At 44.2% G+C, this 15,791-nt stretch overlaps 1 protein-coding gene across 1 annotated transcript; it reads left to right on the top strand.

The window, feature by feature from the left end:
* The first annotated feature begins 13,099 nt into the window (after nt 1-13,099).
* On the top strand, nt 13,100-15,598 carry LOC121316647 (circumsporozoite protein-like). Its single transcript, XM_041251688.1, has 4 exons — nt 13,100-13,112; nt 13,753-13,988; nt 14,361-14,486; nt 15,008-15,598. Exons 1-4 carry the CDS (start codon nt 13,100-13,102, stop codon nt 15,596-15,598), a joined length of 966 nt encoding a protein of 321 aa, XP_041107622.1.
* Nucleotides 15,599-15,791: the final 193 nt, after the last annotated feature.

Genomic DNA, 15,791 nt, shown 5'->3' with positions numbered 1-15,791 from the left:
CCGCACTGTGTTTCCTTTACTGGGTCCAGTGTTGTTCAGATCACACTGTGCTTTGCTGTTCCCACAACACACTACTGTGATGTTTAAGAGAAAAAAAAAAAATTCTCCTGGCGAACTTTCCCGAGTAAAAGTTGAAAAAAGTAATCTCCCAGTTTATTTACGTTATGACTTGTGAAAAAAAAAGGATCAAAGCTATTGAGAATGTGTAGAAAGCAGGATTGCTGTGATACGGACGGCTGGGATACAGTTCAGGTAAAGTAAAACAGCAGGTGTTCTGGAACCCTAACCTCTTCCTGTTGTGCTTTTAAACTTGCTTATCACTAGGATGTGATCAAAATTAAGCAAAGTGAATCTAAACATCAGAACATGGGTCTGCTTAATATGTACAGCTGGTCCTGTCTCTCTTCTATCAGTTAATATGTACAGCTGGTCCTGTCTCTCTTCTATCAGTTAATATTTACAGCTGGTCCTGTCTCTCTTCTATCAGTTAATATGTACAGCTGGTCCTGTCTCTCTTCTATCAGTTAATATGTACAGCTGGTCCTGTCTCTCTTCTATCAGTTAATATGTACAGCTGGTCCTGTCTCTCTTCTATCAGTTAATATGTACAGCTGGTCCTGTCTCTCTTCTATCAGTTAATATGGACAGTTGGGTGGACCAAACATCATTGTGAATAATATTTTAATTTAAAAAAGTTACACAATATGTAGTATAATGTCGTTATCCATGTTTTAGAATGTCAGTTGCATGGCACTAAAATAAGATCTCCTTGACTTTTCTGAAACGTGCCATTTCCAGTAGCTGAGAGCGTTTTATAGTAAGGATGGATTGATTTTCGAGCACTGGCTAGCATGCCTTTAAATGAACGCAGAAAGAGGTGTTGAAACTCTGAGTGACAGTCCGAGGTAGGTGTCACGCGGCAGCCCTGCCATGGCTTGTGATGGTGAAAATACACTGAAGACATGAGGCTTCTGTACAGCTGCTGTGTATAGTATCTGAATTGCACCAGTCTGATCCCATGCACTGTGTCATATATCTCCTGACACTTTGTCACACCCTGAATTAGAGATGCAAATTAGGTTGATTAAGCGTTGTGACATCCCTCCGGCACAGAGATGTGGGAGCAGCACAATTGCAAGCAGTCTACAAGCAGTGGGAAAAGATCTGTTGAAAAGAGGCATGGTAGAACCATGCTCGCATATAAATCTGGTACTGTAAAAAGTGACTGATTCGTTCCAGCAAGCCTAATTATGAATTAGGTGTGTTTGATTATATTGATGTGGTATGTTTTGCTGCTGTAGCGCTGTTTTGCAAACAGTGATGTTTTCAGCGTTACATATTCGAGGGCACAATTGGCAGAGCGCCACCTGAGTAGAGAGGGCTTAGATAGGCAAGGGAATCCACTCTAGGCAAGGGAATCCACTCTCCTCTCATTCAGCTATTAAAAGTAGGTTGCTGGTTCCTGGTTCCAGCTAAACATATGGCTAATCTTGTTTAAACAGGAAGCTAATGTCTGATGATATCCTGTTAGGAATGTCTGGCTACTGTTTGTGATGCAGATCTGTGTTTGATATGCAAACTGCTGTAGGAATAAGAGCTGATAGTTTGAGCTGAGAATGGAGTGTTTAGGCTAGTGCTTATTAAGGTGCTGAATGACACAGTGAATAGAGAGGTGTCTGGCTGTTTGTGCTCACAGTGAATAGAGAGGCGTCTGGCTGTGTGTGCTCACAGTGGATAGAGAGGCGTCTGGCTGTGTGTGCTCACAGTGGATAGAGAGGCGTCTGGCTGTGTGTGCTCACAGTGGATAGAGAGGCGTCTGGCTGTGTGTGCTCACAGTGGATAGAGAGGCGTCTGGCTGTGTGTGCTCACAGTGGATAGAGAGGCGTCTGGCTGTGTGTGCTCACAGTGGATAGAGAGGCGTCTGGCTGTGTGTGCTCACAGTGGATAGAGAGGCGTCTGGCTGTGTGTGCTCACAGTGGATAGAGAGGTGTCTGGCTGTGTGTGCTCACAGTGGATAGAGAGGTGTCTGGCTGTGTGTGCTCACAGTGGATAGAGAGGTGTCTGGCTGTGTGTGCTCACAGTGGATAGAGAGGCGTCTGGCTGTGTGTGCTCACAGTGGATAGAGAGGCGTCTGGCTGTGTGTGCTCACAGTGGATAGAGAGGTGTGTGGCTGTATGTGTGCACAGTGGATAGAGAGATATCAGGCTGTATGTGTGCACGGTGGCTAGAGAGCTATCAGGCTGTATGTGTGCACAGTGGCTAGGGAGGTGTGTGGCTGTATGTGTGCACAGTGGACAGAAAAGTTGTGGTGATCTTCTGTTAACGTTACTGATAGCTCTGTCTGTATTAGCAGGTAATTTAAGCTACCGGCCTGCTGTTGTTCTTGCAGTTTCCTAGAGGTAATCCATTCGTTTGATTGATTGTCCATTTAATAGAAAGGAGGAGAGAGAGTTGTAATGTAGAGACTTGTCACCGGAAACATGCATGTGCTTGAGCATCGCTCAAGAAGACAAGCTGTTACTGCTATGAGCAGATAGCATTCCTGAAGACTGGCTTGTGGATTATCTCCCATTCTCTTTGTTGTAAAACTGACCACAACATGAATTAACAAAACACACTGGTTATCAAGAACGGTTTCATGAAAACCAATTTATATTCCTAAAAACTCCAAACATTCCTTATATGACTTGTGAACTGAGGGAAGTCATCCTGCAGCAAACTCCCAATCCCCAGATGAGCCTTATGCAATGCTATAGTTAGACCCCAGTGCCACCTGGAATACTGATGCAGTTCTGGTCACCTCGCTACAAAAAAAACATCATTGCACCGGAGAAGGGAGAGAGAAGGACAGCGAGGCTGATCCCAGGACTGAATGACACGAGCTGCAAGAACAGGATCAAATAAATCTCTACAGACGAGAATAAAGAAAGGGACTTGATTGAAGTCTTTCAAATCAGAAATGGACTAGAGTGTTAACCAGAGACATGACTTCAGATTTAGCACAGAGAAGAACAGGAGGGCATAATGGAAGCGGAGTAAAAGAGAGCTTGGAACAGAAGGCAGGAAGTGCTGTTTTACACACAGAGTTATAAATGCATGGAATAGCCGACCAGGTAAAGTAGCGGGATCTAAAACACTTGACAACATTTAACAAAAAAAAAAAGACTAGATTCTGAGCGTTTAAATGAGTTCCCCCCAGTAGGGGAGAATGTGTGCTAACAAGGGATGAGCCTTGATGGGCTTTTCGATTCTCAAACCTTTTCTTTTGTTCTAACATTTGCTTATTCAAATCTTTTGCATATATTTAAAGAGAAGACCCACGTCCGTCCGCCAAGCTGTTTAGTGTGTACGGGGTCTGAGTGAGGGGAAAGCAGGGAGTGAAATCCCCACCCCTAGTCTTGCTGTATTGCTTCCACATTGTCAGCCCTGTAAATTCCTGATTGGAGGCCCTGTATTAATTGTTGTTTTGCATGCAGCAAGGAAACTTTCACAAAAGCATCTCTTGTGTTTGCAATGAGTGCCATAACCACTGTGGTTGAAATTACAGTTTGTAGTGAGAACCAGATATGCAAATCCTTTTAAATGAAAGGCAGATGCTCTGTTCTGTTGATGTTTTTTTCAGTACACAAAAAACAAATTTCTGCGTTCAGTATAGCCTCACACGAGCCCTGCACCCTGTCCTGGGTTTCAGAACTATCTGCAGTTAAATATATAATTTAAAGGATCAGGAGTTTGATGCTAAGTACAGTGCTCCTCCTGTTAGTAGCCCTACAGATGCATAGTGCTGTGCTGAGAAGTGCAGTCATATTTACAGGGCTCTGCTTTGAATAATATTCCTAAACAGTGAAACCCAGGCCAGGATGATTGGCTGGTTTAAGCCCTGTAAGTAACCAGACTGTGTTTCAGGAGGGCTCTGATTTTTGCTCTTGTAGTCGTGCCATGCTTTGTTTATCCAGGTGAGCCACCTTCCCTTTGAGAAGTGAGGAGAATGGTGCACTTCAGTTTCAGCCGCACGTCTGGGAGTGTGCGTTGCTGTATATCTGAATACTTTGTGGAATTGTTAAGAATATTTCTGTTTTAAAGTGATTCCAGCTAATATAGTAACTCTATATGCTTTTTACACTGTGACCATGCTTTCAGATAGTCTCGCACTTCCTGGGTCACCTGGGCAGTGACATTGTCCCTCCCCTTCAGGGCTTTCTTTCTTGTCAGTAACCAACCAGCTGCTTCACCAAGTGAGTGGCAGGCTTTCAGCCAGTAATGTGACCCAGAAGACGCTGCTAGGCTGCGATGGCCTAGGAAGAGCTGCAGATGTTTTAAAATGCAAAGAAACAGTACAATGTGTGTGATTTATTTCTCACGTCACTTATGCATTAGTTTCCTTTGCATCTCTTTGATGCATCTGTTACATTAACAAATGCATGGTCTAACAACAAATGGTGACTTTACCACCTGAACAAATTCCAATAGCATATGTCCCCAAGCAAGCAAACAAGATATTTGATACCTGTTTCTTTCTAGTCAAGTTAATCTGCTGAATAATGTTACGTTAACATATTGAATTACATGTGACATTTGGAAATCTAACATGAAATACTGGTAGACTTTTGCGACATCATTTTGTAGTTTCTTTGATTACATGATGTTAAATAAAATATCTAAATTATGTTAATTTATACATTAAATCTTTTTTATTATCTCAGTCCTAAAATCCTAAAATAAGATGATTGAAAACTTGTGTCCACAGCTGTAGAAAGATGCAGCATGCATGGTGTTTGAACGCTGGGTGCTCAGAGTCAGCTGATCCAGTCTCACTGTTACAGACCAGCCAGAGGAAGGGTTTTCCTCGAAATGATTTCAGTTCTAATTGTACTGCAGGCTGAAAGCTGACAGCCGTCAGTACAAGTGAGAGAGTGTCTCTCCAGCTCACAGTGTGCAGAGCTTATGACTAACAAGGGTCTTCCATTAATAAATCTGCACAGTTGAGCAAGCAGCACCCTGAAGCAAGCAGCACACTGAAGCAACCAGCACACTGACGCACAGTGAAGCACCCTGAAGCAACCAGCACACTGAAGCAAGCAGCACACTGACGCACAGTGAAGCACCCTGAAGCAAGCAGCACACTGATGCACACTGAAGCACACTGAAGCAACCATCACACTGAAGCAAGCAGCACACTGATGCACACTGAAGCACACTGAAGCAACCAGCACACTGAAGCAAGCAGCACACTGAAGCAAGCAGCACACTGATGCACAGTGAAGCAACCAGCACACTGAAGCAAGCAGCACACTGACGCACAGTGAAGCACACTGAAGCAACCAGCACACTGAAGCAAGCAGCACACTGACGCACAGTGAAGCACACTGAAGCAACCAGCACACTGAAGCAAGCAGCACACTGACGCACAGTGAAGCAACCAGCACCCTGAAGCAACCAGCACACTGAAGCAACCAGCACACTGAAGCAAGCAGCACACTGATGCACAGTGAAGCAACCAGCACACTGAAGCAACCAGCACAATGACACACAGTGATGCACACTGAAGCAACCAGCACACTGAAGCAAGCAGCACACTGACGCACACTGAAGCACACTGAAGCACACTGAAAGTTGTTTAGAGAAGCAATTTTGCTCATGTTTTGTTCAGATGGTAGTTTGAAGATTGTGTTGAAGGTGGTCCAGGCACCTTGGTAGAGACGCAGTATTGGAGTAACCACTCCGAATGACTGCAAACATCCTGAAAAGGCAAGGGGGCTACGCTTGAACATGAGCTCTGAAGCTTCTACTCATTAGTAAAGCCAGCTGAATGTGTTCTGGAAAGATTTCAATTCTGAGTGAGACGTGGCAGTGGTTAGCTTGCCTGTGTAGAGTGGAGTTTCTTTGGTTAGGAGGAAAACGCATTGCTGAAAGTCCCGTGATTACTATGCACTTTTTCCATTTTCATTCAAGCAGTTTGTCGTTGCTTAGTAACCAGGATTAACTGTTTACAATATTTACTACCAACAGAATGTCCTCTTTGGTTTACAGTGACATGGCTCAATTCCATCATGTGCTTTTTTTATTTGTAAAAACCACAATTTACTTTGTAGCTCATTTCTCTAGTGCATCGCTTAAAAACTGCTTGACTGCATCTTTACACTGATGAAGACACCAGCTGAAAAAGAATACCCCGTCTGTTTATTCAAATGGGTGTTTTTAATGGATTGTCCAGTAGGTGGGGTTGGTGTACATACTGCCAGTTAGTTCTAGTTGTATGTGTTTTGATCAGGTTATTAGAATACAGTTTGAATGCAGTGGTGACTGTCTAACCAGGGAGACCAGGATATTTCAAATGGTCCAGATGGGTTGAAATGGGTAACAATTAATGCCATGCAGGGTTAAACCCACACCTGCCCTCCTGCACCCAGTCCTGGGGTTCAGACCTCCCCTTGTTCAGGTGTAATATTGAACTGACCTGGTTCCAGGAGTTTGAACAATCTGATCACATTTTTCATCACAGAATGAGCAGGCGTGTCAGTGACATCCATCCCCCATTGCCACGGTGTAAACTCAAAATCAGAGCCGTCGGTGTGAAGCGGATGAGCATGACGTGTACCAGCAGCGTGTACAGGGGCGTGTACAATTAGAAATGGTAATGAAGTTTAATGAGAATGAAATAAGTCGTGTTTAGGACCTAAATGTCTTGGGTAAGCAAATGAGCTGTTAGCATCACGTGAAGCAGAGCGGTTGATTTACAGCATGTGGAACACTTTTTTGTGTTCTCAAGATACAGGTAACAGTGTAAGTGTGACACACCAGACATGTGGGAACCCCTGTGGGGGTGTGAGTAGCCTGGCCAGGGGGTTGACGTCAGGCTAGGAAGTAGACAGACAGGACTGGCGAGTGAAATGCACTGTCGCGCCACTTTATTGAAAATAACAAGTTTAAACAGAAAACAAAACACTGAACAAGCAAAACGGCACGATGGCCAAACAGACCGACACCGACCGACCGACCGACCGGGGACGAACCCAAACAAGTGTCGTGCAGGTCCTCCAGGATTGTTATTCTAATTATTATTATTTTTCTCCTTCTCTCTCTCTCTCTCTCCCGTTCTCCACTCACCAAGCGAACACCCAACCCTGTGTGGTTGCTGCTTTTATGCAGCTGTACCGAGACTCGATTGCTGATCAATCATTTCATTGAATCTCAGCACAGTCAGTTGTGCACTCCCTGTGCTCGCATACATATACCCACTGTAATCTGCATGTTAAGTGATTATGAAATCCCTGTGCCTAAACACAAGCGTACATTTGACATCACCTGTGCTACATAACCCACACTGTGCACCACTTCAATAACTCATACAACAGACAACGTGAAACGCAAAATACACACAGGGGCGGGGCATCCCGCCACAGGGAGATGAGACGTCACCCCCGAGTCTGCAGGGTTACTATTAGGAGTTATTCATGCAGCAATAGGGGAGGGGCAATTGATTAAACATTAAACTCCTGGCTCCCAATGATAGTCTTGTGAGTGGTTCTGAGACCAGAGACTGGGTGCAGGGCTAGTGTGAGCTGTATCCCAGTGTAAGCGGCAGCTCTTTCTGAAGTGTTTAGAGGCTCTTTATGTACGAGGGGATCCCCTGACAAATTCGTGTCCCTCCCTGCCGCTCTTATTGGCTGGCACAGTTTATTATTGTCGGAAAGGGACGGCGCAGTTCAGAAAATGGCACCAGTGTTTTCTCTTCCTGTTCGTGTGGGCACAAGACGGCCTTTTGAAAGCCTCCCAACATATTTTTCGAATTACTCATTTGAAGTCTTTAACCTTTGTTTATATAAAATGTCCGTGACTCATTCGTTCCTCTCTTAATCTCCCCCTCATTATGTTTAGCTTTCAGGATTCCGTTTGCTAACTTCTATAATTATATTAATTAAAAAAAAAAAAAAAGAAAAGGAAACCATATTTTACCATAATGTTTAATGCTCAGGATTGGGCTGCGGCCTACTGACTCAGCCCTGTTGCCATGGCAGCCAAAGGCAAAACAACAAACTCTTAGCTGTGGTTTCCATATCTGTCTCCCAGACGCAAGCAAATGCTCTGAGTCACTGAGGCTGGGAAGCTTGCAGTGGCCTTTCCTGAATATACATTTGCACACACGTGCTGGTATGCCTAAACACTTTCTATTGCAGTTGTTTATAACAATGTCTACACATGGATTAAGCTCTGGGTATTTAAACCTAGGATTCAATACATCTGTTTAAAAATGTTTTTTTTTTGTAGATCTGAGTTTAACAGTATCCTGTTTCAGCCTCCCCCCTCCCTTCATATTAAAACGACCCCGCCCTGTCGTTGAAGTCATTGCAGTATGCAGTGTAATGAGACACATTCTTGTGTGGCTCTGGGGCTGTTGTAGTATGGTGTAGTTAATCACGTGACTCTTACACATGGTGTGTCTGTTTTCAGTAAAGCTAGCAGACTTGGGATTGAGGCATAATTAATAAATACAAACTATGTACCATAATTTAGATCTTTTAACGTGTAATCGAAGAAACTACAAAATGATTTCGCAGAAGTCTCTCCACAAGCCATAACAGTAGTGCAGTATTTCAAAATGTCACTTTTTTCAATGTTACGTTTCAAGTATATGGAAAACTACAAAGCAGTATGTAATTCGGTATGTTAACATAACATTGTTCAGCAGGTGTAATTTGACTTTATGAAACAAAAGTGTTCATTCTGTAGGGCGATGCAAAACTTTTGCTACATCACACCTCACAATGCTACATCACACCTCACAATGCTTCATCACATCTCACAATGCTTCATCACACCTCACAATGCTTCATCACATCTCACAATGCATCTCACAGTGCTACATCACATCTCACAATGCTTCATCACATCTCACAGTGCTACATCACACCTCACAATGCTTCATCACATCTCACAATGCATCTCACAATGCTACATCACATCTCACAATGCTACATCACACCTCACAATGCTACATCACACCTCACAATGCTACATCACACCTCACAATGCTACATCACACCTCACAATGCTACATCACACCTCACAATGCATCTCACAATGCTACATCACATCTCACAATGCTACATCACACCTCACAATGCTACATCACACCTCACAATGCTACATCACACCTCACAATGCTACATCACATCTCACAATGCTACATCACACCTCACAATGCTACATCACATCTCACAATGCTACATCACATCTCACAATGCATCTCACAATGCTACATCACATCTCACAATGCTACATCACATCTCACAATGCTACATCACACCTCACAATGCTACATCACATCTCTTAATGCATCTCACAGTGCTACATCACATCTCAATGCTACATCACATCTCACAATGCTACATCACACCTCACAATGCTACATCACACCTCACAATGCTACATCACATTTCACAATGCTACATCACATCTCACAATGCTACATCACATCTCACAATGCATCTCACAATGCTACATCACATCTCACAATGCAACATCACATCTCACAATGCTACATCACATCTCACAATGCTACATCACACCTCACAATGCTACATCACATCTCACAATGCTACATCACACCTCACAATGCTACATCACATCTCACAATGCATCTCACAATGCTACATCACATCTCAATGCTACATCACATCTCACAATGCTACATCACATCTCACAATGCTACATCACATCTCTTAATGCATCTGACAATGCTACATCACATCTCACAATGCTACATCACATCTCACAATGCTACATCACATCTCACAATGCTACATCACATCTCACAATGCTACATCACATCTCACAATGCTACATCACATCTCACAATGCTACATCACACCTCACAATGCTACATCACATCTCACAATGCTACATCACATCTCACAATGCTACATCACACCTCACAATGCTACATCACACCTCACAATGCTACATCACATCTCACAATGCTACATCACATCTCACAATGCTACATCACATCTCTTAATGCATCTCACAGTGCTACATCACATCTCAATGCTACATCACACCTCACAATGCTACATCACATCTCAATGCTACATCACATCTCACAGTGCTACATCACATCTCACAATGCTACATCACATCTCACAATGCTACATCACATCTCTTAATGCATCTGACAATGCAACATCACATCTCACAATGCTACATCACATCTCACAATGCTACATCACATCTCACAATGCTACATCACACCTCACAATGCTACATCACATCTCACAATGCTACATCACATCTCACAATGCATCTCACAATGCTTCATCACATCTCTTAATGCATCTCACAGTGCTACATCACATCTCACAATGCTTCATCTCACAATGCTACAGCACACCTCACGATGCTAAACATCACAGTGACATTTTTAAAGAACCCTTGCTGACAGAGAGGAGTCTATTACAGCACAAAGCCTACCTTGGGATGGGCCTGTTCTAGCTCTATTCCACCCTATTGGTGTTTTGAATGAAAAACACTTTCTGTTTATTCATAATACGTCTGAGGTGTCTGCACACATGGGTGATACAGGAGCCTGTTGTAAAAGTCACATCACTGCATTGTAGAAGACGATTGGAAAGGCATTCCTTGAGCAGAATCGAATACCCGTGTGAGTACGAAGCTAGTTCCTTGTTTTGACAGTAGAGTTGCCCTGAAGAAGTTGTGTATTTGTAACGAACAGTGCTGTGGACGATGTTCTTAGATCTTCTCTTTGGCCTGCGAGTCACAGCAGGCATGGTAACAATTCCTAGCTCCTTCAGCCCTCCATCTCTCTCTTTCAAAACATTCCCCAAACTGCGGCTTGAAGAATTCTTCACATTTTTCACTGCATGTCTTGAGGGGGCAGCGTCTTGAACATGATCACAGACAACTGTCTCGCTAATTCTTACAGCAACCCCTGCAGGGCAAAGAAATCGAACAATACAAGTGACGTCCACCAGGAAGCATTCACTATGGGAGTTGTTTCACCTTGAATTTGCAGAACTGTATGTTTGCAGAGCTTGTCTATTGCCACATTCTTATATTTTCCAATCCTGTCTGGGGCCCGCTGCTAATTTTAAGGTCGTTTTTTCTTCCATCCATTGTAGAATGTGCGTCCTATCTTTTAAAGCTTCAGTCATCACAATGTAACTAAAATTGCACAAGTGGATCGCCAAAGGATTGAATACACATTGCAAAATAAGGGAATGTCAGTAGACAAGTTTGTGCAAATATACCCCTGTTCAGGTGAGACATAAAACAAACAGGGTCCCATTGTAAGTGACTCTGCAACAGCAGTTGGTGCATAGTTCACCCCCCAGCCTCTGAGTCGCTTTGGATACAAGCATCTGCAAAATGACAATAATAATAATAATAATAATAATAATAATAATAATAATAATAATAATAATAATTTGGTATTAAAGGTAAAGTCCCATAGTACTTCAGTGTTGGCCTTCACTTGCAGGGTTAAGTGTCTGTTCTTGCAGTAACTCTGTCAGCTGCACCCCACACAGGAGACTGGCTTTTTAATAAGGGGCTTCCCAGTTCCTGTTAATCCCTTCCTGTCAGCACAGGAGCGGAACAGATATACAGCGAGATCCCAGCCTGCAGCACTCAACAGCCTTCGTCTGTAAAGTGGCTTTTGTGTCGTTGTGTTCGATACGAGGTGAAATATTGAACTACAAATGCAAATAAGAGGGCAGACTTGTTGGTTTAAGCTTGCTTGGTATTTTAGATGTTATTCAGTGCCAGCAGGCTGGTGTTCATGTGCAGCCTCCCAAGCTAAAAAGCACAAAGAGGATTTTAAACAGTGCTTGGAAATGGAATTGGAAGTAAAGCACCATCCGTTTCATAGGAGCAGCCCCATATAGCCCCGACCTGCCCTGCATGGGGAGCCTATGGAAAGTCTTTGATGTGGGAGTAGATTGCTGCACTAGCTGCTTTAGGGTTAATTCCTTGTGTTACTAAAACTGCAACTATCCTGCACACAGCTGTGTGCATCGCCTAGAATTTCAGGACTGAAACACAACAGTATTTCATGTGACATTTTTTTTGGTGTTTTTCTGTGATTTTTCTTTACTGCTTTTATTCAAGCTTGCAGTTCTATAGCTGAAATCGCTCCATATCCAGTGTCCAATCAACTGTATCACTAGTTAGATGATCTAGTGCATCTGCTTCAGTCACAGTCACTCAGGCATGTCATGGTCAAGGATGAATGATCAAGTGATTAAAAAGAAACCAAAAATATTTCATCAATGTCCACCATTTGTATACCTTATTTTTTTTTTTTTTTAAGAGAATAAGTGTGTTATAATAGAGTTTCTTTTGATGCTCGGTATATATTTGCAGTATGAGAGTTTGTGGAGAGCCAAGACTTAGTTTATGTGGATTCACTGTTTCAGTGTGCAGAAATGATGGGGAGGTAAAACTAAGAAGAGGATTGTGCAGGGTTAGCATTGAGAGTGTTTACATGTTTTTGGATTAAAAAAAAGGAGATTTTAAATAATTTCAGTTGGTCCCCAGTTGTGGGTTGAAAGCATCGAACGCCATCTGTGTAAAACTAGGACCGTTCTTTAGAAGAGAAGGATTTCTGTTTTATTGGATAAACGGGAGGTCTGGAATCTATCAGCCTAGCCAGCCGGTGTTTATTAGCATCAGTGAGTTGGTAAGAGAGGGGAAAACATCAGGCTTCATTTAGAAAAGCAGAGCCGGAAAAATTTAAGGTTTTGCACACGTCAGAACTGTGCTGGAGGCTTTCTGTCTCTCTCCAGTGTCCATATTAAAGTTATTAATGTTTTGGTTCCCTTTCTCTCACACACACACACATACACACACACAGATGCTCAATCTCAGCTTGAACTGCAGTAAAATAAGTCTTTTTGATCACATGCAGCCTGGGTGCTTTAGGCTGTAAAATCTGTTTTAGATTAAACGTTTAAACCTTTTAAACTTTCATTTTACATTTTCAGAAAAGTTAATGTAGTAAATAGTCTTTTAGTTAGCTTTGATTTCCACAGACAGTCTTTAGTGTCTACAGGAGAATCTCGGAGCTACGCACTCCTTGGGAATGGAGGCTGTTCGTAAGTCTGAAATACCCGGAACTGAAAATGAGTTTTCAGTGGTTTTAATAAATGTGTGCACCTGCTCTCTAAGGACTCTATCTGGTGAATAATACAAGGATACAGCACAGTGATGCAACACACATAGTGTAGGGTTCTAAAGACTTTAAAACGGCACTATCAGTGGAAAAAAGATGCATTTAAAGTTATTGAAATCATAACTGTAACAAAAACAAACACCCAGGAGCAGCTGTGTTGTACGGGAGGCATGGCTGAGTGATTGCACACTTCCAGATAAGTGGGTCAGTTCGGAACTCTGAGGCGCTGTAGTCCTTTTTATTTAGTTACAATTATACTAAAAAGTAACACAAGCAACCACACACATTAACATGTTGACTTCATGTGTTCTAAGTAACCCGGCATTCATCGCAGGTACAAATGCACAAACATGCTATAGAACTAGCTTCTTGCAGACAAATGGGGTCACCAAAAATGATTACAAGAGTATTGATGGAATGACAGATAAATCTATGACTGAACTGGAATGGGTCAGTGATTTGGTATAATTACAATTACGCAGGTGTCTCAAGGGTCACTACAAGTCCAGTAACTCTGAATTGCACAATTACTATTGTGGTTGACCCCAGATCTGATCCTGTAGTCCTAACCCAGTCCTCTGTCTCTTCTCTTCCTCCTCCTCCTCCTCTCTCTCTCTCTCTCTCTCTCTCTCTCTCGCACAGGAACACCAAGAAGGAGGCTGACCTGGCCGGGGCGCTGGCTCGGCTCAAGGACCTGGAGTCCCTGTTGAACTCCAAGGAAGCCACTCTGGCCACAGCACTGGGGGAGAAGCGCACGCTGGAGGCGGAGCTCCGGGAACTGAAGGCTCAGCTGGCCAAGGTCACTACACTGGGATTAGTTTGTGTTTATAGCCCCATCTGGTGGTGGTTGTCAACACCATAGTTAGTCTTTTGCAAGCAGACGCACAATATGGCTTTTTGGCTAATGCCTAATCAAATGTAATGGCATTGATGAAAGTTTCAGCGCAGAGGAAGAACACAACGCTGTTTAAAAGCTGGTATGGGATTTAAAGTTACAAAGACATAGTCACTGCAGAGTTTCATTAAAATACCACTATTGACCATGCTTTGTGTTTGCTGTGTTGTGTGGTTTGTGTGTTGACAGTGCATTGTGTGTTGACTGTGTTGTGTGGTTTGTGTGTTGACAGTGCATTGTGTGTTGACTGTGTTGTGTGTTGACTGTTTCTGCCAGCTGGAGGGAGGTCTGAGCGATGCGAAGAAGCAGCTGCAGGATGAGATGCTGAGGAGAGTGGACGCAGAGAACCGCCTGCAGACCTTGAAAGAGGAGCTGGACTTCCAGAGAAACATCTACAATGAGGTCAGTGCATCCAGCCAGCCAGCCAAGGGGGTAGAGCTGAGGAATTGGGAGGGGCGGAAGCAGCGTGGTGTCTGGTTAGAGCTGAGGGAGGCAGTGTGGTCTAGTGGTTAAAAGCAGAGGTACTGGGAGGCAGTGTGGTCTAGAGTTTAGAGCTGAAGCTGAGAGATTCAGTGGGTCTCGTTGTTAGACCCATGAGGAGGCAGTGGTGGTCTCGGTTGTTGAACGAGGGAGTGTGTTCTCGTGGTTAAGCTGAGGAGAGGCCGTTTGGTGTTCTGGTTAGAGAGCTGAAGGAGTCATGTGTGGTCTCGTGAGTATATACTGCGAGGGATGCATTGTGGTCTGCGTGGTTTAGGAGCTGAGTGAGGCAGTGTGGTCTCGTGGTTAGAGCTGAGGGGGGCAGTGTGGTCTCTGGTTAGAGCTGAGGGAGGCAGTGTGGTCTCGTGGTTATATCTGAGGGACAGGGAGGGTGACAGGTAGTCTGTGTCTCTGATCCTGGCTGTCTCTGTGTTCCTTCCTCTCAGGAGCTGCGGGAGACGAAGCACCGGCATGAGTCCCGGCTGGTTGAGATTGATAGCGGGCGGCAGCTGGAGCTGGAGAGCAAGCTGGCCGACGCACTGACTGACCTGCGAGCTCAACATGAGGAGCAGCTGAAACTGTACAAGGAGGAGGTGGAGAAGACATACAGTGCCAAGGTACCAGCCACCCACAAACTCATCCATACAGCCATCCAGCCATCCAACCAACCACAAACCCATCCACCTACCCACCCACCCATACAGCCATCCAGCCATCCATCCACCCACCCATACAGCTATCCATCCATCCAACCAACCACAAACCCAGCCATCCAGCCATCCAGCCATCCATTCACCCACCCATACAGCTATCCATCCATCCAACCAACCACAAATCCAGCCATCCAGCCATCCAGCCATCCAGCCATCCATTCACCCACCCATACAGCCATCCATCCAAGCCCCCACCCATACAGCCATTCACCCATACAGCCATCCATCCATGCACCCACCCATACAGCTACCCACCCACCCATCCATAAGCCATTCACCCATCCAGCCACCCAGCCATTCATCCACCCGCCCATACAGCCATAAAACCATACAGCTATCCATCCATCCATCCATCCAACCACAAACCCATACCCGCCCACCTGTACAGCCTCCCACCCAAACACCCACCCAGCCATGCAGCCATCCATCCACCCACCTACCCACCTGTACAGCCTCCCACCCAAACACCCACCCACCCATACAGCCATGCAGCCATCCATCCACCCACCTACCCACC

This window comes from Polyodon spathula, chromosome 6, assembly GCF_017654505.1.
Source record: "Polyodon spathula isolate WHYD16114869_AA chromosome 6, ASM1765450v1, whole genome shotgun sequence".
NCBI classification, from domain to species: Eukaryota; Metazoa; Chordata; class Actinopteri; order Acipenseriformes; family Polyodontidae; genus Polyodon; species Polyodon spathula.
Note: the sequence above shows the minus strand (reverse complement) of the source record. Positions and strands in the feature narration are given on the sequence as shown.

What these genes read in the sequence shown, in the direction of transcription:
- LOC121316647 (XM_041251688.1), top strand. An exon ending in TGAAGGCTCAGCTGGCCAAG is followed by an intron (nt 13,989 to 14,360) that starts GTCACTACACTG and finishes TGTTTCTGCCAG; the next exon opens with CTGGAGGGAGGTCTGAGCGA. An exon ending in AGAGAAACATCTACAATGAG is followed by an intron (nt 14,487 to 15,007) that starts GTCAGTGCATCC and finishes CCTTCCTCTCAG; the next exon opens with GAGCTGCGGGAGACGAAGCA.